Here is a 25,622-nt window from a genome sequence, read left to right as displayed (position 1 = left end):
TATACAATAAATTTTAAATTATATTCTAATTTACTGAATATGACCGAATATCATTTTGCAGGGGTGAAAAATGACTTCATAAATATTACAGAAATATTATATTACCCAAGTTCTCACTCATTATGGAGTCTTTAAGGCTCTTAAATTTTTTTTAAATCTTCACCGAAACAATAACCAAAGCACACGAAAAGCTACTCAAAGTCTTCCATTACTGCACTTAGTTTTGTGACAGGAACACGAGTTCTCGACGGGCCTGGACTCAGGTGAGCGGGGTGAGCGAGCGAGTGAGTCACCACTCTCTCACGTCTGAAGCCTTCTCTAGTTGAAAAGTGGTGGAGAACAGGGAGAGAAGAGACACGGCGTTGCCCAGCGTAAAGATAAAGGCCCTAAATGATGACGCCGTCTCCTCCAACACTGTTTTTAAGAATTGCTTTTGATGGGTGGGCAGCCGATTTTAGTTTGATCTCCAACAGGAACAGGTCCGTCTACTGCGGCTCGTTGTTAGTCACAGCGTAGCAGCCCGGACTCGTGCGTCTTCTAGCTTCATGGAGTCTGACTACAGCGATGTCTGATCAGCTACCAAGCAAACTGTTGCAATCTATCTGCCAGTAGTTCTTCATCACACTGCTGCAGTGGGCTTTGTCGACCTTTGACCTGCTGATCAGGTTGGGTGATGCCTTGTACCTCTGGGAAGTGTCTGGAACTTGATGCAGTGGATAATAACGGCTTCCGGTTGAACATGTTTCTGTGGGATTTTAATAAACCTGGAGATGATTGGTCACATCTCCAGATTCTGCTTATTAATACGTCTGTGAGTAATTTTGTCGCTCTAGTATTTTCAGCATGAGCTTGACATGTCTGCATTGATGAGTTAAATAATATAACTGTTATAGAAATAAGGTACATGTTAGAAATATACATACATTCATTGAGGGAATTTTGATAGAGTGATCAAACAACCAAGGACACTGATTAATTATTATTTTTTTAATTATTTGGTTGCACAAATTTGATTCTATTGTGAATTTTCCATATCCACATAAGCTAAAAAAATAAGTAAATAAACTTAGAGGGTTTACATTAAGTTTTTAAAGAACACTGTGCCCAACTTGCTAGCCTGGATAAACGTGGGTATCCCAACAGGAACGTGAAAATGCAGAGTGTTCTCTCACCTGTAGTTGCTTTGTTTTATTCTGAATCAGTTTAACTGGTAAAATAAATAAAAAAATAAAATAAAAAACATTTTTACTAGCCTGGTCTCACCACCCTTTACTAAAACTATCTAGAGTGCCACTGAAAAAAAGAAAAAAAATATTCAATTATAATAAGTTCACAATTATGCCAGAAATTGATTGGCTACTACAGAAACTGCCTTTCAAAGTATCAGTGGAGACTTAAATATGTGTTTGAGCTTGAATGTATAATTTTGACCCTGTGTGGATTTGAGAAAATCCACACATTAAATAAAGTTAAATAAAATGCATCACTGAAAAGAGCTTTACATTCTTCTCATGATAAATGTATGTTAATTTTTGACCAGCCCTGTACACATCACTTAAAAAATGATGAAATCCTACAAACATTTCAGCTTTATATTGTTAGAATATGTGTAAGCTACACATCCCAATTTTTCTATTTCATCTTCTATTTCGTGGAGATGAAATGGAGGAGGTGAGAGGCAGGCAGCTCAGGGAGGCTGAGGTGTGGATGAGAAAGTTATGGAGGGAGCTAAATGGCCTGGGTAAATTGAGACCAACAGGGTTGGAAAATAGGACACATAAATTTAGGACTCGCGATATTTTTCCCCACGTCTTCCCGTCTCGCTCCCTCTCTCTGTAGAATAGTGGAACACACACAGTGGGCCGTAACACGAACTAAACCAGGACAATGAGAAAGTGGGAAGAGACACAAAATATGAGGAATTTAGCGTGTGAGCCTGAATGGTTGGTGGGTCAGGTGTGACCATAAAGTCAGCACAACCATAAAAAAAAACATTTTCTACCATTTCTTTATCTCTTGTGCGAAATAAAATGTTTGACTTTTACTATTTTGTCATAAATCTGTTATCAAACTTCGGTTTAATTATGGCTCGTGCAGTTAAGGACAACATTCATATTTTCTTCTAAGGTTTTGATTTAATTTATGTTAACTCTTAATCCGGCGGCACTGTTGTGTCTCTGCTATGTGTCTCAACGGTGTGAAGCTACGGTGCTTCAAGTATCACCTTTCGATGCATCTGACACTACTTTTCTGATTCATTTAGTTATAATTTATTTGATCAATAGACTTTCTTCCCGTTGAAAGGGAGTCATTTCTTTCCACAGTCACCACATGCTTGCTTAGGCAGAGGGATTGTTGCAAACGCAGTAATTCAGTGAAATCTACGGAGACAAACAACTTTATTAGTTGGTAACATAAACTAAATTTGCGTGTACTGTGTTACAGCTAGAATCAAAGTAGATTAATGTCATTAAATTTAAATCTGAATGATTAGGTTGTACCGGATTGATCTGATTATATATATAATTTTTGAAAACCTCTATTTTTAAATCTCATTAAATAACATACTTTCTCTTTGGCTTTTAACCCAGAGAGAGTTAGCATTTAATGTTGAGTTATATTTCTTATAGTTGTCGTATTTTTTTATTGTTTTCCTTTGGTTTTCTATTTTTGTTCAACACTCTCGATCAGCTGCTGTGTTGTATTTGATGGGATTTGGAAATAAATGATGGCATAGTAAACGAATAAAGATTTGTTATGAGAAGTCATTTTTTTGTGCAACTGTTCATTCAACTTTAAAAAAAGCTTCCCCTCCAGGATTTCCCTAGAATGCAGTTAAATTTGCTTCCCGTTTTGTTTTCTAATGACAGTTCCTCTGCGCTTTCAATTCGTCCTTCATTATCTTTGCGTGTTCACTCTGTCAGTAACCCCTACCAATCTATAGTCAACTACCTTTTTTGTCAGATCAATATATGTGCGTTTAGCTCAGGTACCTTTCCTGTTTGCTTCATGGATCGCCTGCTCTTTTTTTAGAAGTTTTAACCTACCTGTGTTTCGGTCCGTACTCCCCGGTGACACTCTGTGTCCCAATAAAAGGAAGAAGGTGCAATCTCCACATATGTGCAAAAGTTTCACACAAAGAAATTTCCAGGTCACTGCTCGTGAAACTCAAAACGGCAATGCTCTCAAATGATGAAAGAGATGCGCCTGTGAATCTGGGGTGAGGAGATGCAGGTAGGGTGTTTTACGGGGCACAGATCGAATGAAGGGGACAATTAAAAAGGGAAAAAATAAAAAGAAGCAGGAAAATAAAAACTGGCACACCAAGAGGCACGAGGCAAAGGAACACTCACTTTTAATTGTCTTATCGTTTACAAATGCTCCTAATTGTGACTGTTTTAGCAAGGACATGGCGCTGCCAAGCTGAGCAGTACAGGACCTCAGTGATTACTACTACAATAGGCTCTATTGTACAACGTTAATTGCCGATATAAATGCAGAGAGATGTTGTTGAACCTCAGAAGGACTGAGGCAGTGCACTCCAAAGAGGATGCAGTGTTGACGGGAGTCGTCGGTTTTTTTGGGGTGGAGGGTGAATAAAAACGAGGGACGGCTTTCTCCAATGATCCGGTAAATACTGGAAGCAAGGGGGTACGAAAACAGTACGGGTGGTAACTGCTTCGCTGAGTTCACCCATGAGCTGTGATTAAACGCTTCACACGAGCGGACACAACAATTACCCCCAGACGCAGTTCAACGCCGGTTCTGCACTATGATCGGACCTGTTTCCTCTGAAGAAACGTCACGAGGACAGACGCGGGGACACAGCTGTTCTCAGACTAAATTGCTGCCTTTCTTCTCACAGAGAGACAAAAAGCACAACCACAGGCCAATGACCACATTGGAAACGATGAAAAGCTGAAATTAGTTGGGCAAAAGTTAACAGTACATTCATGAAAAAAAGTCTTCCTGCTTTCCCCCGTGTGTCACCCTGTATATGCTCGCAATGGGAAAATGCTACACATTATCCCTGTTCCTCTCAGGTCATCTAAATTGGCTGCCTTGCTCCTTTTCATTAGTTGCAAACCGTCTTGAATTTAAATCCTATGTGCAAGTGGATGTTATCGCTCCAGATCTGCAGCAGCAGCCGACTCTCATGGATTAGCTCTGTGTACTTATTGTGCTGTGGCCCTGGGGTGATCAATGACAACTGCAGCTATTTGTACCGCTACAAAAGCCAAAGCTTCTAGACAAGCTGGGGAAAAATAGCTCAACATGTCTTGATAATATGACCATTAGCCACAGCTTTAGATGGCAGTGATTGCTGCAGTCCAACAAACTCTGTGGAGCAGCAGGGAGCTGGGCGACCCGCGTAAAAAGACTGGCAGTAACAACCACAAAGGCTCCATGCAAGAGTTCGTACTCTTGAACTCTGTCACATTGTGTCAAGATTTCAACCAAAACCAACTAAACTAACCAATTAACCAAACAGTCATGTTTTTGGACCGATGGAGGCAACCGGAGTAACCAGAAAGAACCCGTGCATGCACAAGGAGAACATGCTAACTCCATGCACAAAGACCCCAGGTAAGTCAGACATGCTACCTTCAGGCTTGATGCAACACCATCAAGCCTGAAAAATGACTGGAGATTATATAAATCTCCTTTTTTACGAATGAAGACAAAAATTGACATGCACTTTGCATTCATCAGGTCTGTGTCAATGCTTTATAGAACCACTCTGTTATACTGTATCTCCTCCCATTTGCACTGAAATGTTTATACATTCTTTTCTGAAAAATTGCTCAAGCACAGTCAGGTTGGATGGAAATCATCAATGAACTTCAGTCTATGGACTTTTAAGTGGAGTCTCCAATTGACTTGGATTCCCTAATAGCCGCCTCACGAGCTCGGTTCTTCTCTCTTTGCGGTGGAGGACGGTTGTTTACAGCACAGGCAATTTCCGGTAAGCTTCAAAGGGTTGAACTGGCGCATTACCCATGCCACAGGCTAACTTTAGCAATTGGGTAAAATTTAAAACCTCAACAGAGTCCATGCCTCTGGGTAGGAATCGTTTCTCAACAGCCGACTTTCCAGACTGTACCAAGCAAAGCGTAAAACAAAGGGCTGGTTTTTACCAAACTAGATGAACTGGGGTCCTCGATGGCACCTTTAGATGTCTCCGCTGTCCTAAACACTTGAATTAAATGGCTGAACTGCCTCACAAACATCCAGTGAAGCTCTACAGAACTCTGCTATTGAGCTAATATTGCAGCCACATGAGTTAAAGTAGAGAGACATCTTAAAGTTGCAGGACGCCAGCCAACAAGGACTGAAGTTTGAGGCTACTGATCTACTGTTATTAAAGTAAAGGCAGCTAATTGCAAATGAATGCCACACTTTTATAAATTTTCATGCCAAATAAAAATTCAAACCATTTATAAATCTCCTTCCAGGTCATAATTTATGCACTGCTCTGTGCATCCCAGTAAAACAGACTGGGGAGTTATGGCATGTGACAAAATGTGAAGAATACTTTTTGCAAGTCATTGGCTAAACCACTGGAAGAGTCCCTTTGCCTTCTCCGTCTCTTCCTCCTCCTTTATCACGCCACGTCTTTCACAGATGTGGGCACAGCTGTGCTCTATCCATCCCTCTTCTTCCTCAGCCCTCCTCTATTCAGGCTGTGATTTCCAGAGCAAAGAGGCAGCTTCTGTTTTCCTTCCATGGATAGACGGCATCACACCTGCTGCAAACACCCTCCCTGTGTCACTCCGACTTCCCCCCTCTCCTTCGCTCCTCTCCCAGTCATGTGGCCCTGCACTCAGTGCACTCATCCTCTTACTTACCGCCTGGTCCTCCCTCACCAATCTCATTCATTGATATAGATGCGAGTGCCCTTTGCCTTCCTTCCTTTCCCCCTACCTTCCCCATTCAACTTCCTCCATCTTTTCAGCTCTCCTTCTTTCAGGGTTTTTCCCTCTTTCACACCGGCTACAGAAGAACTTCCCGTTGGCATACAGTGTGTGGACGTGTAATAGGCGTGGCAGCTGGAGTCCCACTTTTTTATTGCTGAGCCGCTTCTGCACTTCCGCTCCGTCCTCCGGAGGAAACCGTCTAAAATATCCAGTTTTGTACTCATTACGGATCCCGGAAGGCTCAGAGGGGGGAATGGGGCTTATTGAGAGAAGGATGCGTGGCATGCCTCAACTTTGCGAGCGATGTTTAATCTTACCGGACTTAAATGAGTGTCTGTGTCTCCCAGCGGCACGCAACAGTGGGCTTAGCTTTGTGTTTTATCTCTGAACACCTAGAAACTCTGTTTGTATGCAAGAGCAAGAAAAGTACATTCCTGATCATAATTCAACGCGACGCATCGTGCAGCACAACGGTAGGCCTCTCCAGAGAGTAGATTTTATGGAATTATCTTGTATTAGTCCTTCAGATTCTCGCTACTCTCACTAAAACCCTAAATGTTGTGTTTTCTCCCTGCCGTGTCGCTCCCTGTTACCCTCTTTTCCATGGATGTGTAATGAAAAAGGAGGGGTTGTCTTGTCAACTGTAATAGCAGTATTTGGCCTTCTCCCAAGATGGGTGCAACCCTGTGTGTGTGTGTGTGTGTGTGTGCGGGGGTGCGTGTGCGTGTGTGTGGCACAAGGCCAGAGATAAACAGCACCCTCTGTCAGTCCATTTTCTTGAGATGCTCAGTCAGAAAAGGAAAAGACAAATGGCCAATCGTTATTTTTCTTAAACTCTGCCACAATGTCTCAAACTTTGTCTTTTACTTTTACTTCCTCCTCTTTTATTTGATCTCAGCTGGCCAAAAGACAGGAGAAACAACAACAGCCCTCTGTCTTCTGCCGTCTCTAGACACTGTAGGGAACCATCAGCCTCATAACTCATACAGCACTCACGGCTTATCGAGGAAATTACTTTTATATTGAGCGTGAATCGCACGTTATCCACAGGTGATGAGAACGTGTGTCAGTGGTGAAACCTCCCAAGAGTCGACCACATCTACTCAAAGAGCTCGTTAGCTGAATTTCCATTCGTCTCAAAATTGTGCAAATTGGAATTATAAAAATAAATTGGCTTAATGGAAACACAACAATTTCAGGAAAAAAATATTTTATACAACGTTTTTGCGGTATGATGGCGTGATTTTTCAGCCATACCAAAATGTATGTATTTGGCAAAACTGCAATGTTTCCATTGCAGTTTTCATTGCAATGGAAACTGCAAACTGCGCTTATTTGTAGGCAGTGGCCTCCTTGGACAATGCAGCTGGCTGCACTAAAGGTTGCTCAGTATCATATAATTCATCAAGAGTTGATAAGAAAAAAATGGCGACTACAATTTCACCAGAACGTCGCATACATAGCCGCTTCCAAGTATAAGCAACTTGTCACTCCAACGTCTCCACTGATGAGCGCTAGTGCTGTGGCTGAATTATGTGTACATTCATCACTGACATGATTTTCAATGACTTATCTTGTGAACAAGCTTATTCACATGCAATACTTGTCTAATGTTAACACCGCAACAGCAAAGTTGTGTTTTTCAGACATTAGTAGAATATTGGAAAAGTTTTATGTACATTTGCAACAGAAACACGTCTACTGAGAGCTCATCCGATAGGTCACAAAGGAACCCACAATAACATCCAAAGCACAGCTAGCCTCATCGCTACGGTAAAGCTCAGTGTTCATGATTCAATGGTGACAAAGGAGATGGACATAAATGGGATCCATGAAGTTGAGTCAGTGTTAGAAACTGTGATATTCAGCCAGGGTGGATCGGTCTTAACGTTGTGTTTGTAAGTAAAAATGTAAAACTCTTGCTGTGTAAGCTAACATTATCAGAAAGATGCCCAACAGAGAAGGAGATGACTGAAACAAAGTGCTGGGGATATTTAGTTAGTGGGATTTGGTTAGCCTACTTCTATCATGAAGTGCCATGTTTGGTTCAGAATCCATCCTTTCTTGGTTCCACCTGCTTTTGTCTGATGTGGTTCTGGTTCCTGTAGCGGAAACCTGCCCAAACTTCGCATAGCACATGATCGTAAACACCTGCAGTCCATGGGGTGATTGACCCTTTTTGACATGATTGATTCGGCTTCATGGCTCAATGGAAGCTTTTTTTCCTTTCCCTAGCCATTGACATTCAGGATGTCAACTATTTTGTCTCTGATAAGTCTGCTGTAGGCAGGGGCGGACTAGTACAATAATCCAGGCCAGGAATTTGAAACCATTCCAGTGAATGAATGCAAACTAAATGTAAGCAGGTTTGGGACAAACAGTTGTCTGTCTGCACTGGCAGTGAACTTTACATTGAAACAAATGGAAATGTTTAATATCAGACAAGAAACCTGTTATACATATTTTTCAAAGTTGCTTCGTCAGTCATATTTCTGTTTCCTCATCAATATGTGGAAGTTTTGAGCACTACCGTTTTCCAGCGAAAGGGTGTGCGAGTAACTTGAGCATGCCCTTTTTAGCATAACACCTGCATATGGACCGTGGTGTGTGTCTGCATTGCTGTAACAGGCAGCCTCAGAAAACGAAGGGGATACGTCTGTCTTCTCCCCATCAAACTTGTGGAAGTTTTAGCCAGGCAAATACTGAAGCTGCATGAATTGTTTTTTATTTAGTGCGACCTGAACCAAATCTTTGGTCCTGCCCTTCAGCAATCCTGAGCGGTCCAGGCCAGCGGCCAGGCCAGCGGGAAATGTCCCAGTGCTCCCGATGGCCTGGTGGCTTTAAGTAAACAAACACCACAACAAATAGCGTGGAGTGTCAGAAAGACATTACTGTTTTGAGAGACCAGAAAAATTGGGAGAAAGATTCTGTACCAAGAGTTTAGTGAGACTAAATAATAAAATTCTATTTCTTGAAGTGGCAGGAAAGCAGAGTCTCTTGGGAAGTTTTTTTTTTTTTTGCCCTCTTCTCTTTTGCCTCCCAGTCTGAATTTGTCGATCACCTCTCCAGCACCTTCACAAGCACACTTTGATCAAGCCAAACCCTCTTCACCCAAGTCCTACCTCTCCTCTCCCAGCTGCTTCTCTTTAAAAGCACAATTTCTTCCACCCAATCTCATTCTCTGCTCACAATCTCAATTACTCTACTTTCCCACATGTCTCGCTTTTTTTCCCCCCTTCTCCCTCCTTCTCTCTGATCCTTCTCTATCGTATTTTTGCCACTCCATTGTCTCAGTCCATTAGGCAGACACAAATCCGTTTGGAGACAGAGCCTGAGCGCAACCCCGTCCTCACTCTCCAGGGCCAGGAGAAAGCTCTCAGGGGAGGCAAACTCTGCCTCGTGGCCTGGGAAATCCATTTAAACCTTTGCCACGGAATACTGCTCTTTCCTGCTGCCTGCTGCACGTACAGTACATGTGCTTAATAGGGAATGCTGTCCCTGCACACACATACAAGCCCGCGCAGAGGTCTGTGACTCTCTTCACTTCCCAGCTGCTCTTTTATTCTCCTACAGGCCTCGAACTTTCAGTGTAACGTCAAAACATTCATTCAATAGGCAGTCGACAGGAAGACCAAGATTGAGGTACTCATCAGAAATGTTAGTATCTACAACTTACTAGGTAAATGGTCAACAAAAATAGTCAACTGTGATTTACAGCTAGCAGAAAACCATTAGGAGACGCTGATCGTTATGATCTATGACAAGCTACCAACTGTTAGCAAATACAAGTTGATAAGGGCAAACACTCAAGTAATTGTTCACTTTCAGAGGTGAAAGATTTAAGAAGATATTGGTCAAAAGCATTAATAAAGAGTTTATCAAGGCCGCCAATACTCTGTTTAAATCACGTGGCAGCCATATTGATTCTTGAGTTTGGGATTAGGGATTAAAAATGGCCAAATCTCCAACTTAGTAGTAAATGAACCACACAAATAAAGCACATACATCCATCTCTGTATCATCTATCCTTCCATCCATCAAGCCAAATGTAGAAACATTTTAGCAAATTTCTAAAGAACATTTGTATTTACTATTAAAAAAAAAAAAAAACATACGAATTTGATGGGGTATAAACAATTTTGAGCTTAATTTGTATATTGTCTACCAGGAATCAAACTGCCAAATGTGGGTGTCACACAGCAGTCCACAGCAGTGTGTATGAAGGAGTGCATTTTTAAATGGAAGCTGACGGTTCCCCGCCATATCTTCCCTTCCAGCAGTAATGAGAAGCAACAGAAAGTAGAGCTTCAGTGGTGGCTGCTGGTCTTGTCACTCCAGCTCATGTCTCTGCAGCTACAACAACCTGTTGACACCAGAGGGTCACCAGACAAATGCAGAGATGACAACAGAGACACCGATAGGACGGATGAGCCAGAGCGTACTCGAGTGTGGGCTTTACACTGCCACTTGAAAATGTGTCTCACTTTCCCCAATACAAACAGCATGACCAAAGCAAGTTCAGTTCAGTTGTGCCTTATACTCCCTCTTTAAAGTGAATATAACAGTTAAGTACATCAGAAAAGTCAACATATTGTCAGCAGCTGAGGAAACTCTAATGGGTGCATGAGGTTTCACTTTCTCCACATGGATGGAAAGAGATTTTGTTTTCTTAACTGGTCATTTTTCAGTTCGGCGACAAGACAGCACAAACCGAATGAGCCGATTTTGCTCAAATACAGATCTCAATGGGCCACAGATAAAGCAGCAGCAGATTGCTTTATCCCATTAGGCAAGGCCTAGTAAATAGGCAGAGATCTAGCGCTCTGTCCTGGTGCAATCTCCAGCTGATCCTGTCGCTGGCATCAGCTCTGTTGGCAGTTTGTCTTTCAAGTCAGGGCCCCCAGCTAAGCCCACCTGTCTGTCTTTATGCACATGGAGATAATATGAACCAGCGCGGTTCACTTTCACACCAAGTGAGAGCACGAACTGAGGCGTTTTTCTGTTTGCAGGATGCGGTCATGAAGTCACAATAGTGCAAAAGAGGCATGCTGAGGCTAATAATGGTAAAGCGCATTAAAATCCAGATTGAGGAAAAGTGAATTATGAGAGCAAAATTTGTTAATACCCTGCGTTTCACCACCAGATGAAAAGTATTTGCATTTACCTAAATGTTTTGGATATTTAATGAAATTTTAACATCAGACGATTTTATTTCTTGAGAAAAAACGCACAACTCTTCCTTTAAAATATTTTGTGATTGACCAGATTTTTTGGGGGAGGTGCAATTTTACAAGCCACACTGGGGATTGATTATTGTGAGACAGGTAGAGGTAACGCATCACTTAAATAGAACCTGTCGGATAGCACAAAGCAGGCTAAGAGATGACAAATGGTCATTGACAAGTCTATAATTTTCAGAGGCTTAGGGATTGCAGCAAACCACAGTGGGAGCCATTTTCATGATGAAACAATAGCAAATCTTCCTTGAAGTGGCTGACCTACCAAAAATTACTCCATGAGTCCACAAATAAACATACAAAACAGCAAAGGAACTGGCGTGCAAATTTAACTGGCGTGCAAATTTAACTGCACGCCAGTTAAATTTGCATTTGTTTTATGAAAAACAAAAACAGAAGTAACCTGCAAATACGCAGATGAACACTCCAACTCTGAGCTTCGGAGGCCAATGAATCAATATATGTAGCCACTAATTATCTGTTTTGGTTCACTGGTATACATTTAATCACAGTAAAAAAAAAAAAATTATTTACCTTAGAAAATAATTCATGCCAATGTACCAATAAAGGCGGCCAAAGTACCACCAGTGGTAAATGTGCTTAAATTGCACTTTCAGAACTATGGATGCAGAGGTTGGTGGGCTAATCAAATCTATTAAGGTTATGCTGGACTAACAGCAGTCTGTAAAAAGTGAAATCTGTAGGACATTTTTGCATAAAAGCAGGACAGAATCATTGGAGAAGAATTCTAGAAGCTTTTGGTTTTCTGAAATCTTTCTTGAGTCCTACCTTGGCGGCCATGATCATTGAAGAGCCTCCACGTACTCCAAGGATGGGAATGTGGGTTTGGGCTGAAATGAAGTCCAGGATCTGAGCGATGGCTTCCTGGTCTGTGTCGTCCCCAAAGACGACACCCTGCAGCCAGTGCTCTGTCATCAGGTCACAGATGCTCTTTATAATGCTTTTGGGGTCCGTTTCATTCATGGTCAGCACCTCCACGTTCGGAGCTATGTGGAGAAAGTCCTCCTTCTCTCTGGCCCCTGCCAATGCCACCTCGCTGGAGTTCCCCACCAGTACAACAGCGATGCTTAGGCCCCGCAGGATGTTAGGCAGGGCCATGTGGTGCGGAGGGGGCTGAGGGATGGGCATGTAATGGCCGCCACCGCCTCCTCCACCCTTTTCTCTCCGTGAGTGACAGGCTGGGGGTAGGTGGAGAAGACAGAGCAGCAGAAAAAGGAGAGGCAGGCATAAAGACGTGCCTGTGGTGCGGTGAACCGATGGAGATGGAGGTGGATGAAGGGTCCGAGCCCCATGTTGCACCTGAGCAACCATTCGGGGGGAGAAGTGAGCCCCAGCATGTTGGTGAGGAAGGGAGGAGCTGCAGCGTCCACGAAGAGGCATAATGTAGGAGTGGGAGAGAAATACCTGGAAAGACAGGAAATGAGCAGGGAGTAAGGGAGAGAGGAAGGAGGTGAAGAGAAAGAATCAGAAGTTAGCATAGAGTTGTAAATCAATTGAATTCAACAAAAAATTCAAATGTTACATAAATCATATGTTTCAGATCATATCGATATGCTCAAAGATTTGGAGAATTGGAGTAATGGGGAAAAAAAGGGAAACCCTTGTTCTAAAGCATCTTTGTAGATCGAAGAAATCATGCTTGACACTTAAAGCGACAATACAGAAAACAATGTCAAACATGAATCAATAATGTATGCAGAATCTGGAGAATGAAAGTTACAGTACATGTTACAGATAAGACGCTGGTTTCTTGATTGGATGGGAGAACAGAGGGACACAAGGAAAGGAGCAAAGGAGAGAGCAACAGAGAGAGGAGATGTAGGGGAAGAAATGAAGCAAGCAAACGCAAATGACAGAAAGGGCAGATGGAGGGAAAGACAACTAAACGTCAACTCAGGCTGAACTGACAAACTGTCTGGAGCAAGATGAGTGACACACCAACCCGAGACGCAGACAAACTGACTGATGCTGAAACTAATTAAGTGATTGACGGTAGAGGCGCTCTGGACAATTCACAAGGCTTTGAAATGAAACCCGCCCTCTTCCTCCGTCAGCCCCGGTTGGCCTAGTTTAACACTCTTCTGCTGTCCACCCCTCCCTTCATCCTTACACTCCATTTGTTCTACTTGACCGTACCTTGCTCTCACTGACTGACTCCCTCTTTTTCAGTGCTTATTTATAGAGTTTCTTAATAATGGGAATGCAGATGGGTGGGAGGGCCTGGCGAGACAATGAACAGTGGGCAGAGCAAAACGGAAAATGGCAATGAAACTTCAGAATCAAGAGAAACACTGTGATCTTTCTTGCTGTGGAGTCACTGAGCCAGTCATGGTCATTTTGAGGAAGTTCTGTTGGACCACAGGGTGGCAGGAATGCATGTGGGAGCTATGCAATCCTTGTATAGCCAGAGAAAGAGCTCTGTTGACATTCCCAATCAATATTCAAGCTTGTTCTCAGTGCAGTGATTCCGATTTGTGTTGTTTAAGGCCAGCATCTCAGCATATCTGTGGAGAAGAAATGTCTGGTTTGGTAACCTCTGGCTGTTAGATGATGATGTCTTCCTGTTGACATCTTCAAGTCATAATCTGTCAAGAACTGGAATGGTTCCCAAACGAGCGTGAAGGGATAAGAAGGAGAAGCACAGCCTCTGTATCTGACAAACAGGGGTTTGATCTGGAAAAAGGTCGCCTGGTCCTACAAAGTTGAGGGTAATTTCAGTCTTAAGTGTCTTGATGGTCTATCCTACCATCACTCTTCTTTATGAGTGATGGTAGGATAGATCTGCCAATGGACAGAGATTGCAGAGTTGTCAGCAACAATATGATTCCATCTCTGGTTTGTCATGGTAAAGAAAGAATAAAACTAAAAAGAAAAGCTTTTTTACTCTTTTGTCTATCTTCAAACTCCCACCCATTCTCAAGAGATGTGATTGGAAGATTGACAAGCTGGATAAAAGCAGCTTTGTTTGTGGGGAAGGTGGACTCAGATCTCCCTCATCCATGAAAAACTAATTAGAGTCACTGCTCTGCCCCGTCAAAAGGTCCACTGGAGGTGATTCTACTGTCCGATCTGGATACCTCCAAGAACCCATGGGAGATTTGCAAGGCATGTCACTGGGAAGAGACCCAGCGGCAAACCAAGAAGAAACTGGAGGCACTTTATATACTTCCTGGTAAGGGATACCTTGCTATTTTCCTAAGTGAGCTGGAAAGGGCTGCTGGGAAAACGGTTGTGTGGAAAGGTCTGAGATATTGGCAGGAAAAAGAGACAAAAAGCTGCAAATGAAGTAGGAGCTCTCTTAGAAGACTGTTTGTTACTGTATGTTTACATGTGACTGAGTGGGAGGGCGTTCGTCCTCCTGAGTTTGTTCGCATATAGTCAGAGTGGGTGTAGGTGGAATGGATGTTTGCCTCACTTTCGTGGGCAGATGATACCAGGGAAGATGTGGATGTAGCTGCTCATAAACTTGAGCGGCGCATCGTGGGTCTAACTCGCAAATTAATGCAGCTAACGAGGCAGATGGAAGTTACAATGGCAAACAAAAACACTCAGACAATATCCACCGCGTGAAGCTGACAGCTGATAAGACGGGAATGACAAAGAGGGAGGAAAAAGCAAGAAGAAGATTGAGGGAGGGATAAAGGGATGCATGCGGAGATGACAGAACAACTTCTTAGGGGAAAACTAATTGCTGGAGGTTCGTCAGCTCTAATTACAGGTCCCTGTGTTAATATTCAATTGCACACCACTCCACAGGAAGGGTGGCGAGGTGGGAGGGAAAGGAGGAGGGAGAGATAATAGGAGGCACAAGGACATGAAGTGGGGATTGGGGAGAGGAAAGCAACAGTGCAGACTGGAGGATGGGAGAGAAAAGGGAAGAGAAATTCAACGAGAAGGATGGAGGGAACGAGAAAGACAGCAAGGAGAATTACAGAGAGAGAAAGATTTGGCCTCTTTGAATCTGGACTTCACTGGCAGCACTCTGTTTCCATGGCAACAATTAAAATAGGCCTACATATACAGACACAGTTGATGGACACTGAGATATACACATACCCACCAGCATGCACCGGCGTTTTGTAATAAGCACTGATCACGTAAATGCGGCAATACAGTCTAGAGTGCACTCACTCTGCTGTGCATCGCTGAAGTGGATGTACTTAAACCAAAGTTCCCGCCGCACACACCAAGATTTTGGACAGATTTTTACAAATAAACACACACAGAAATGCTGCTTTTCATGCATCCTCTAACAGCAAAATTACCATCTTGTTCTCCCTTTCGCTGCCTCTAACACAAGTACTCAGCACCCGGCAGCCACGTACACACACGCACACACACACTCGCTGGCACTCGACGCAAACTCGCCACCCCCTTACAGATTATATTAGCCAACAAACTGTGTGATTTCAATGATCATTCAGAGAGATGCAGCCATTAAAAAGGTCCCACAGTGACTGGAAGAATGTCTCATGAAGGAACACAAGGGGCATGTATTCACCTGTACATTGCACAGTTGATGTTATGACACTAAGACAACCCCATTTTCTCATCAGGGAACCTACCATTTGCCCCATTACCCACACAGGGAACATAGCAGCCATATCAGTTACACAAATGTGCCCTGCAGTTTCTACAGACTGAAGACCGTGCAGGTACCCAGGGTTAAAAAAGAAAACAACTTAAATCGATAACATTGGTGCAACAAGGATAAATATTGCACACCTTATTTTCAACATAAGTACTGGGTTTATACTGCTGGAAGAGAAGTTGAGAAGTTTTACCCAAACATCGGCTAATATATATATACTGTATATATATATATTTATTTATTTATAGAAGGATTGTGTCATGCTCCACAAACTGCCATTTTGAACTCTACGGCTAAGTATGTATGTGCTCCCATAACTTGGATGATGACTTTTCTATTGGCTCGTAAAAAAATAATTTTCATTTAATGTTGGGGGAAATTCCAGTTTCAGGAATTTCCCATGATAATGCAAACGTAGCCCAAATATTATCTTGTGTCTTTTTTTGTGTAGTTTGCAACACAGTTTGGCCTTACTGTTGAAGATTTAAAACAATCATTTAGTTGATTATGGGTAGATTTTTATTTTTATTTTTTCCAAAATCAACTAAATAGTCTTTTGGATTCTGTTTTTAACTTCATAAATATGCAGTTAAACATTTTTGACGATCATGCATAATCAGCCAGTGCAAAGTCCAGATGCAATTAAAAATTTGAAATAGCTTTTATGATAATTTACCCATATGTGCATGCTTTTTGTTTACAGAATAACAGAGTACTTTGGAGAAATTTTGTGACAATAAAATTGTGACTTTTTTTTGCTCATTATAAGGACCAATACATTTTTATCTAACCACTAAAAAGGCAAAACATTTATGTCGAAATGTCCAGTTCAGCATTTTGGCACTCAAAATTGTTTGAGTGCTGAGGAAAATCCCAACAGATTTATTTTCACGGGTGGAGCATCACGCCTTTCTCTACAATGCACAACCTGACATATCAGGGTTTCCCCCAGTGTATTATTAGCCTGGCCCGCCATGCTTTACTAGCCCCTCCCCCAGGCTAAGCGTTGCTTGTTTATGTTTTTAGGAAAATAATAATTTAAAAATCGCTTAATGTTTTTTTCTTTTCTTTTTTTAAGCCGGATTGCAAGCGTCTCTGTTACTCTGAGCATTTCACTAGCAGAGCAGATTTATTTCTAAAAGATACGTTAATAGTTGATGCATTTTAAGCCGACCAATCACAAAGCTTGCGCCTCCTCGCGCGGCAGCTGCTTGATGAAGTTTACCTCAGCGCAGATCGCGCGCGCCTCTTTTCACTAAAATTGGACACAGGCTCACCTGTATGGATATTTACATCAGCTTCCTGCGAGGATTTATGTTTTTTTGGAGAACTCAAGGCAGGAGTTTAAAACCCACCGCGTTAGCTCTGGTTTACGTGAACCTCAGGAATAACTTGTAGTTGCGAATTCAGAGGTGCGTTGAGGGAGCAGTGAGAATGATTTATATTTGTGAACGAACAATTATGTGCGGTGTTTACATCTCGAACACGCTGCCCAGCGTGTGGCTCTGTCTGTACTGAAAAAGTTTATGTATTTGTTCCCGGTTGGCCAGAACGTCAGTGGTTAACGAACCGGCGCTAACCTCATCATGCAGGTTCAGCCCGGCGAGGAGCTTTGGCGCTCGCCTTGTAGTCACGCATCATACTGGTTTTATATATATATATATATATATATATATATATATAAATATATATATATATATATATATATATATATATATATATATATATAGCCTATATATTTTTTCTTTTTTTTGTATTATTTTTCCAAACCGTATCAAATGCGTTATTTAGTCAGCCAGAGTTAATGCGTGCACCCTCTGAAAATCTCGTCCCGTTAACTTTAGCAACCAGAACAGTTTCTGTGGCTCTTATTAAAAACTCAACAGACATGAAATGGAAGAGCTACCGAAGCCACATTAGCAGCATTAAATTAAATCTACCGCTTATTGCACATTTCTGTGCGCAGTGCAGTGGATGTAAGTCATCATGTGGGCCGGTCCTACGCTGCATGAGGCCTTGAGCAGAATTTGACCCTTTTGCTGCTAAAATCATCAGCACCTCTAAAAGCTTATTTGTTAGATTTAGTGAAATCTGGGAGGGGGGGAGACGTGTAATTGGCCAAAATAAAAAGCAATAAATTATAATTACAGTTTACTAATTTGTATTTGTGAACAAACAGAACTTAAACTCAAAGATTAAACTCACAGCATCAGACTGTTGCTAGGGTAACAAAACAATCTAACTATGAATACTGTTGTTTGAACTTCTACAAAGTAAACTTGGCAGCTCCTTAAAATCTTACATTTAAATGTTAACCAATTTAAAATCTTTTATGTATGCTGAAACCATTAAATCAAATTTAGCAGCATTGATAATTCCAATAAACAAATGTTACATTTATGTGTCATCTATGTTAAAATATTAGCATTTATGGGGCCCCTGAAGCCCTGGGGAACTTTATGGAGCCACTGACTTAATTTGAAGTAAACAGAAGTGCAAATAATTAATATTCATTTTTATCGTATTTTTTGATTTGTTGTTTTTAAGAGTAGTTGTGGGTTTAAATAGCGTTTCACTGGCGATGTTTTCCCGTTACATATAGTTACTCAGTAATAATTTCACATTTCTTGTCAATTTAACATAATTTAATACAAAAACCCGGTGGACCGCCTTGGCGCCCCGACCACCGGACTTAGCTTGTTGTCTGGGGGAAACCCTGTTTATGTACATAAACACAAATTGCTTCGGGTTTATTTCTAATGCAAAGGGCACAAAGACAGAAAAGAAAGGGAGAGAGGTGGGGCAAAAAGTAAAAAAAAAAAGAAAGGAGATAATAGAATGAAGGAAATACACGGTGATATCCTAGAAGTCTGCTTCTACACCTCCAGAAAGAGAGAAAAAGCAGAAAACTCTGATCCTTTTGTTATATATATGGATTTATAACGTTTCTTAAAATTAAGGATTTCAGTGTTTAAAACATGACTGTCTTCATTCCTAACCTAAATGAATCATGTTCATTTCACTGTGATTATTTTACATTTCATAATTTTTTTAGTTAAAACTTTTACATGAGTTTGCTACCTGATACGACCTAACCAGACTTCTCTTCCACATGAAGGAATACAAGGAGGTAAGATGGTGAAATGCTGTATAATAATGTTTATGTCAGTGAGTTGTGCTAATGACTTTACTTTAGTCTTGGGATCGAGTTTGGTTCACTTAAAATAACATTCACCCATTAGCCTTTAATCTGCTAAGTAGTTAGTACAAGCTTTGTTAATTATTCACACTTATACCAAAGAACATGTCATCAAGTCAGTTTTTTCTAGCAATATTTTGTGCAGAGTTTTATATTGAGTCTGAATTGCTGCCTCGCAGCAAGAAAGTTTAAATCCCATCGTTCCTGCGTGGTGTTTGCATTGTGGGCGTCTCCCACAGTACCAAAACATAAAAGTTTGGTCAATGGGCTACTGTAATTTACCCCTGGGTGTGACTTTGTGCATAGTTATTTATCCTGCAACATTAAAGCAGCGGTAGAAACGGGTTAGATCAGTCCATGTTTGACCCAAGAAAGGCTTAGCAAAATAACCCAAATGAGCTGATTTTATCCCATCAGCTTTCAGAATGTATGTGTGTCCTATTTACATGAGGGGAAGAAGAGTACAAGAGTAGTTAGAGGCAGACCATCTAACTGGGGCTAGTCCTACTTAAAACACTAATTTCTTTTCTAAATTTCCCAAGTCAGTATGTCCCATTGGGATCTAGTAACAGAAGATTCGATATGGAGTCAGTGATATCCAAGGAAAAGAAGCCTTGTTTCTCCATGTTCGATAATAAATCCTTTTGTTAAACTAACACCACTGTTAGGAAAGGCTCATATTTCACACCTTTCACAAACACCAAGACAGCAGTTTTCCTTTAAGAACTGAAGTGGGCCTAACGCATTGAGCAGTTGCCACATTTTACACAAACATATTGGGAACAAAAGGTAGCATTCCTGCCAAGAGACCGATGCCATCAGTAAACGCAAAGAAAACTTTTCAGGACAAGTCAAAACAGCGTTTTGTCAAAAACTAATCTAAAATAAGAAACGATGTAAAAACAAAGCAGTTCATTTATTATGAAGGAAGAGTTTTGAAAGCACTGTGAATTGATGTAAAACAGAACAGTGAATACCTCTCACTGCGGCTACTGTGGAGGCCAGAGGCAGATTCAGTCATATTGGAGCCCAAGGCGAGATATAGGCTTCCGGCCCTCCAGTTCCCTATTTTGTCATTATTTTTTAACCGCTATTTCTCTAAGACCTACTTTCTGCTGATTGTTTCTTACTGCTGCAAGTAAGAAGTTTATCTAGTTTAACTCACATTTGCTATCTCAAAATCTCTATAAGAGCAAAGAGATCTTGAAGTTCTTGATTTATAGTACCTTAAGAGCTCTTAAGGTACTATAAATGTTTATAGATGTTGAGGTTAGTTTTTCTGAATACAATCAGCTTCTGACACTGGTAGAGGCACACCCCAGCTTGTCATAAATAGCACTATATATATACAGTATATATATATATATATATATATATATATATATATATATGCATGTTCTTAATGATGAAATATAGATAATCGTGTTCTTAAAGGGCCAGTATTATGTAAAATTGACTTTTTTGAGTTTTACATGTTATAATGGTATTCCCTCATCAGAATCATGCCTATAATGTTGCCTTGATTCTTTCATGCATGTTTGAGAAATCCTTAAATCTCCCATGGCAACCATTCAGCTGTACAAAACGCCTGGGTGGACCTAGCTCCACCTTCGAGGCATAGCTCCTCCTCAGAGCTGGAGTTTCCAAGCATCTGCCTCACAGAGCAGTCCTGCCCCGTGACTCCCTGACTCTGCTCCTTCAGACTAGCCAACAACAATTAGCAAACACCCTGAGGAACTGCGCATCGGCTGAGGTCATTATAGGAGCTGCTTCTCAATAAAACGCAGGTAAAAACATTGTTATAGTGTTAATAGAGGAGTGATCTTGTGATGGCTTCCTGAAGGTGGAGTTTCACAAAGAGCAGGAGGTTTTAAGAGACAGAGGGGCAATTTCGAGGTGATAGATTACAAGTCAAATTTCTTTTAAGTCATATTATATATATACGTATATATGCAGCATTCTCTCCTAGATGAAGCTGCTAAAGCCTAAAAGGTGTATTGCCAGTAAAGTCTTCCTTTCCTCTAACATAGAAAGTACTACTAGATTAGTGCTTTGTTTCGTTTTTTGTGTATGCTCTCTATTCTCAACCTCCAGATGCCCGTTCACACTGAGCCAGGTGCTGCTTGACTTTTCTGCTTGCTAACAGGGAGCGTTCCTCTACACCAGGGGTGGGCACTCCTGGTCCTCGAGGGCCGGTGTCCTGCAACTTTTAGATGCATCTCTACTTCAACACACCTGAGTCAAATAATGAGGTCGTTAGCAGGACTCTGGAGAACTTGACTGCACTTAGGAGGTGATTCAGCTGTTGGATTCAGGTGTGTTGGACCAGGGAGACATCTAAGAGTTGCAGGACACCGGCCCTCGAGGACCAGGATTGCCCACCCCTGCTCTACACTGTCGCTACATGCATGCTTGGTACGAGGGGAAGCTGCAACTCAGTGATTCGATTCAAACTGCTGGATTTCCTGAGAAAGAAAATGTTTTTTAACCAATTTGAATAACAAATTGAACTTGCACTACACTGTTTGATAGCTGGGATGAACTGGAATGTACATGATTGAATTTAAATTACTTCTTTAAAAAATTCCATGAAATGAAAAGTATTGTGAATTGGTGCTAAATAAATAAACTGAATGAAAAATAACTCACCTTATTTGACTTTCACCCACTTTATAAGTGATTGTACTTCCGGAGAGGTTGTTGTGACATTATTAAACTGTAGGCCTGTGTCTCGTGCCATTTGGAGGTGATTGTTAACATTCCCTCTAGTCAAAATACCATTCTCACTCGTCAGAATTGAAATTATCAACCTATCCTAATGTCAATCTTGGTGCCATTGGCAATTCCCTATGAGCTATACCGCACAAATATATGACAGGAGCAGAAATTAGCGGCATGCAAGCAAAAAAAGAAACCAGAGGAGTAAATGGGAGAAATAAATAACAGTGGGATTCCAGTTAAAGAAAGAATGTCTTAGAGGACAGATATCAATATATGAGACATGTCCCTCTGAAAGGAACTACCAAATATGGGCTATGTCATCAGGAACTGCACAGCATGGCTACCCAATGTTACAAATGGATAAACAATTGTTTTCTTGACACATATTGTGTATTGGCAACATAGTAAATATGGAGTGAGGATGGGACACAACATTATTTATGCCACAGGGAGGCAAGCAAAGTGTTGTTTGTGAGCATAAAGTTTCTCACGCTCAATAAGAAAATGCTTTAATTGCGATTTTTAATTTTACATGTTTACTATTAGCACAAGATGGCTGCTCAGGTCCACAGATGTAAAATAATTAGCTGCACTAAAAATGTGTTATTTCAGTGTCTGAGCCAAAAAAAATTCACAGATAATTTCCTCTTCCTTTCTGACCTCCACATTTGTAGCATTAGCTTAAAGTGAAATGTTTGCGTAAGAACAGAAGGCAGACTTACAGAATGTGCTGTGTGATAGATGGTGGCCTGGTCAGAGTGTTCTGACAGCTACGTTTCTAAAATGAAGCTAAACCATCACAAATTAAAAATTATGAGTAGAAAAGTGAATCTTTTGGCTTTTTCCATTCACATATGAACGGAATATATTAACTTTTTAAAGAAACACTTGAGGAAAGGGAGTGCTCTTGCATGGCAATGTCAAAGATTATTGCCAAAATTTTCAAAATTATTATTATTCATAGTTATTGTCACATGTAGTGAGTTACAAGAACGGTTTGTTAGATCTCCAGGGTAGTACTTTCAGACAACATTTCTCTGTCATTGTAACTCCTCACTGGACAAATTCTAATCAAAATATTTGAATTATATATTGGAGATTTTAGCATCACTTCATGAATAATCTGTGATGCTTAATTTTAGCATTCTGTATGCCTTATTCTCAACTAAACCGTTATTTCCCCCCCATCTTTTGTTATTTTTTAACAAATGTTTGATTTTGGACATTGAAATGATTTTAGCTATCGTGAACCGCAAGCTCGGAACATAATTAAAGGGAAAAAGCTGGGAAAAAAATTATTACACGTGCTTTTAAACTTTTAGATAATTGAAAACACACAAAAGACTGAGCTTCAGGAAGTTAGCACCTTTAAACTGGAACAAAAAATCCAAGCGTATTTCAATACGTGGCCATAGAACAAATGTCGGTATGTGTCAAAGGACCAGGATTTTAATTGTGTCCGAGCGCTTTGTCCCTGCTGGGGGCGGATGCTGCTGCCACTCTGCTGTTACCATGGGGTGAGCATGCTCGCTCTGAAGCAGCGTTCAGGTAAGTGGCACTTGTCGGGGTAATATCTCACGAACGGCTAATCAGTATTACTCATGTTTCCTGACAGGAGTTTTATGATGTTGCAGACTACAGTATGAATTCCTATTTTAATTTGATGGTGGAGGGGGAAAATAACCCTGCAGGATTATTTCCTTGTTGGATATTACTAGATCTGCTGCCTTTGTATGACCTACTCGAGGGAATGACCAGATGTAACATGCCGTAAGCCAATTAGGTTAAAAGATGGTGATTTGGGAAGCTTGGCAGCCCTAGCAAGCAAACGGGGTCCAAGTAAGCCCAAATGCACAATAAAGAAGGCAATAGTAATTAATTTATTTCAGACACAATATGGGTCATACTGCTGTAGCGGAAATGAGGACATGAAGGATGGCACACAAACAACAACTCCTTTGCTGTGTTTTTCACAGATCTTTTTTTTTCTCTCCTGTTTGAAACAGGGTGGCTGAAAATCGGCTTTCCAGTAAATCAAAAACAGCGTCTCGCTTTACAGGTGAACAAACAGGCCTCTTGTTTGAGCTTTGTATTTAATATATGGGGCCCAACGCAACTCCTTTCCAATTACAACATATTCTGCTCTCGCTGTGATTAATCTACACCGCACAGGAAGCTTTACAGCCTGAAAGGTTTGTGCCCTTGTGGTGCCATGTAAATGTGTGTTTATAGTTGATGGATTCAGTCTGAAAGGCAGTGGCCAGTGCCAAAAGCAGTCTGCTCTCTCTAACACCTTTTCAGAGACCAAATTTATGCTTTTTTTTTCTTCTTCCTTTTTGCTCACATGAAAGCAAACAGAAACATGGAGCTTGAGCACTTATATAATCTGTGGTGGTTCTAGCATGAACTGTAATGTAGAGGGGAGAGAAAATTTGAAGCTAGATGAGAATAAAGTAGAAGATATGTTGAGAATTGTAATTTTAAGCTGAGCAACTCTTCCCATATTCCTGCCCGAAACTATTTGAATCTTTTTAGCTTTCCATAAAGAAATCGGTGGAAGAGAGCAGCACTCTGTGATAAAGGCATTGATGAAGCTATCACCATGTCCAAATTGCTTCCATTGTATCTTCTAAGCACTCTGGTTGACCAGATATCAATGATTTTGTAAGCACTGTGGGAATACAGAAACTGGCAAACGATTAGCCGCTAATGATGCTAAAGTTAGCATCTACTTCTGGAGCTTTCTAACACAAGACGCAACCAAAGGACAATATATGAAGAGGTCAAACCTGGACTAGATCACTATAAACTATATGGAGATTTAATTCAAGCATAACCTGTGAGTTATAACATCTTTACTACAATTTTAAAAACAAGTTTTTTCTCAAAATATTCCTGTGTCATTGGAGCACTTCTGACTTTAACCTTTACCAATGTAAACATTTTCAGAGCAGGTTGTGTCAGTATTAAACATTCATCCGAGTGAGGAATGACTTTAACCCATGGGCAAGCCCCGGCTCCCGTGGAGACTTGACCAGGCAACACCTCGGGTCACCGCGCAGCGTACAGACGGAGACAGAAATCAGCTGGACGCCAGATCCGCTGCCAAACCTGCGATACTCGAGATTATGAAAGCGCCGTTGGTCTGAGGAGTGAGTCCATGAAGTGTTCGGATAAATATTCATGTAGGACTGACTGTGCAGTCTGCTGTGGAGGTGGAAGGTGGTGTGTGTGTGTGTGTGTGATTAGGTGTTTGGACATGTGTCTGTACACGGTGTTCTGATGCAGCCACTCACCACCTCCACCCCCGCCTCCCCTCCACACCAGCGCAGGGCCAGCCAAGGTTTGCAGTCACATGTTCGCCGGGTCTCCAGGGCTAATCGGCAGGTACGATGGTCACCGTTTCCAGAAAGAAGGGACCACTGAGGAGGACATCCCTATCTGCCCCATAAAATTTGCCCTCTCTTCCTTCCTTCCTTTCTTTCTTGCTCCACACTTTCGAGCCCTTTCTTTCACTCCTGCATCATTTTGCGCCTGAACAATGCTAGCACTCAGTTTTCCCACTTATCTCTCTCTTGTGCTCGCACTCTCTCATCACCCTCTTCTCATTATGTGGTAAGTGTCAGGTTTGTCGATGGCGTTATTTGCAGGACAAAGGAGACTGTTAATTCTTCATGCTCATTGTCTGGTTTGATATTTCGGAAAACAGCAGAGGACGACGTCGCGACGGCCTTCCCACACGTCTCTGGAATATTTCTAAGTCAGTTGTGCTAAGCTGACAGTTTTCCCCCTTTTAATTCAAACGACCATGTGTCGATGAGAGGCTGACATGCCAGCTGCTGCAGCAGCAGAGTAAGGACCAGGCCTTCTGTCAAACCCACGCACACTTGAGCCTACTTAGAAGTCTGACTCTTTTGTCACCACTACTTTGTCGT

The 25,622-nt window shown here is 41.4% G+C and overlaps 1 protein-coding gene across 3 annotated transcripts in view; it reads right to left on the bottom strand.

The window, feature by feature from the left end:
* The window catches only part of grin2ba (glutamate receptor, ionotropic, N-methyl D-aspartate 2B, genome duplicate a), a 171,999-nt gene that overhangs the window by 104,548 nt on the left and 41,829 nt on the right, over nucleotides 1–25,622 (bottom strand). For all 3 annotated transcript variants that reach the window (XM_032586919.1, XM_032586917.1, XM_032586918.1), the window contains one exon: nucleotides 11,945–12,580. In XM_032586919.1, the coding sequence (XP_032442810.1) occupies nucleotides 11,945–12,580 (636 nt within the window). The remainder of the gene's footprint in view (nucleotides 1–11,944; nucleotides 12,581–25,622) is intronic.

The sequence above is a fragment of the Xiphophorus hellerii genome, chromosome 16 (assembly GCF_003331165.1).
Source record: "Xiphophorus hellerii strain 12219 chromosome 16, Xiphophorus_hellerii-4.1, whole genome shotgun sequence".
Taxonomy (NCBI): Eukaryota; Metazoa; Chordata; class Actinopteri; order Cyprinodontiformes; family Poeciliidae; genus Xiphophorus; species Xiphophorus hellerii.
Note: the sequence above shows the minus strand (reverse complement) of the source record. Positions and strands in the feature narration are given on the sequence as shown.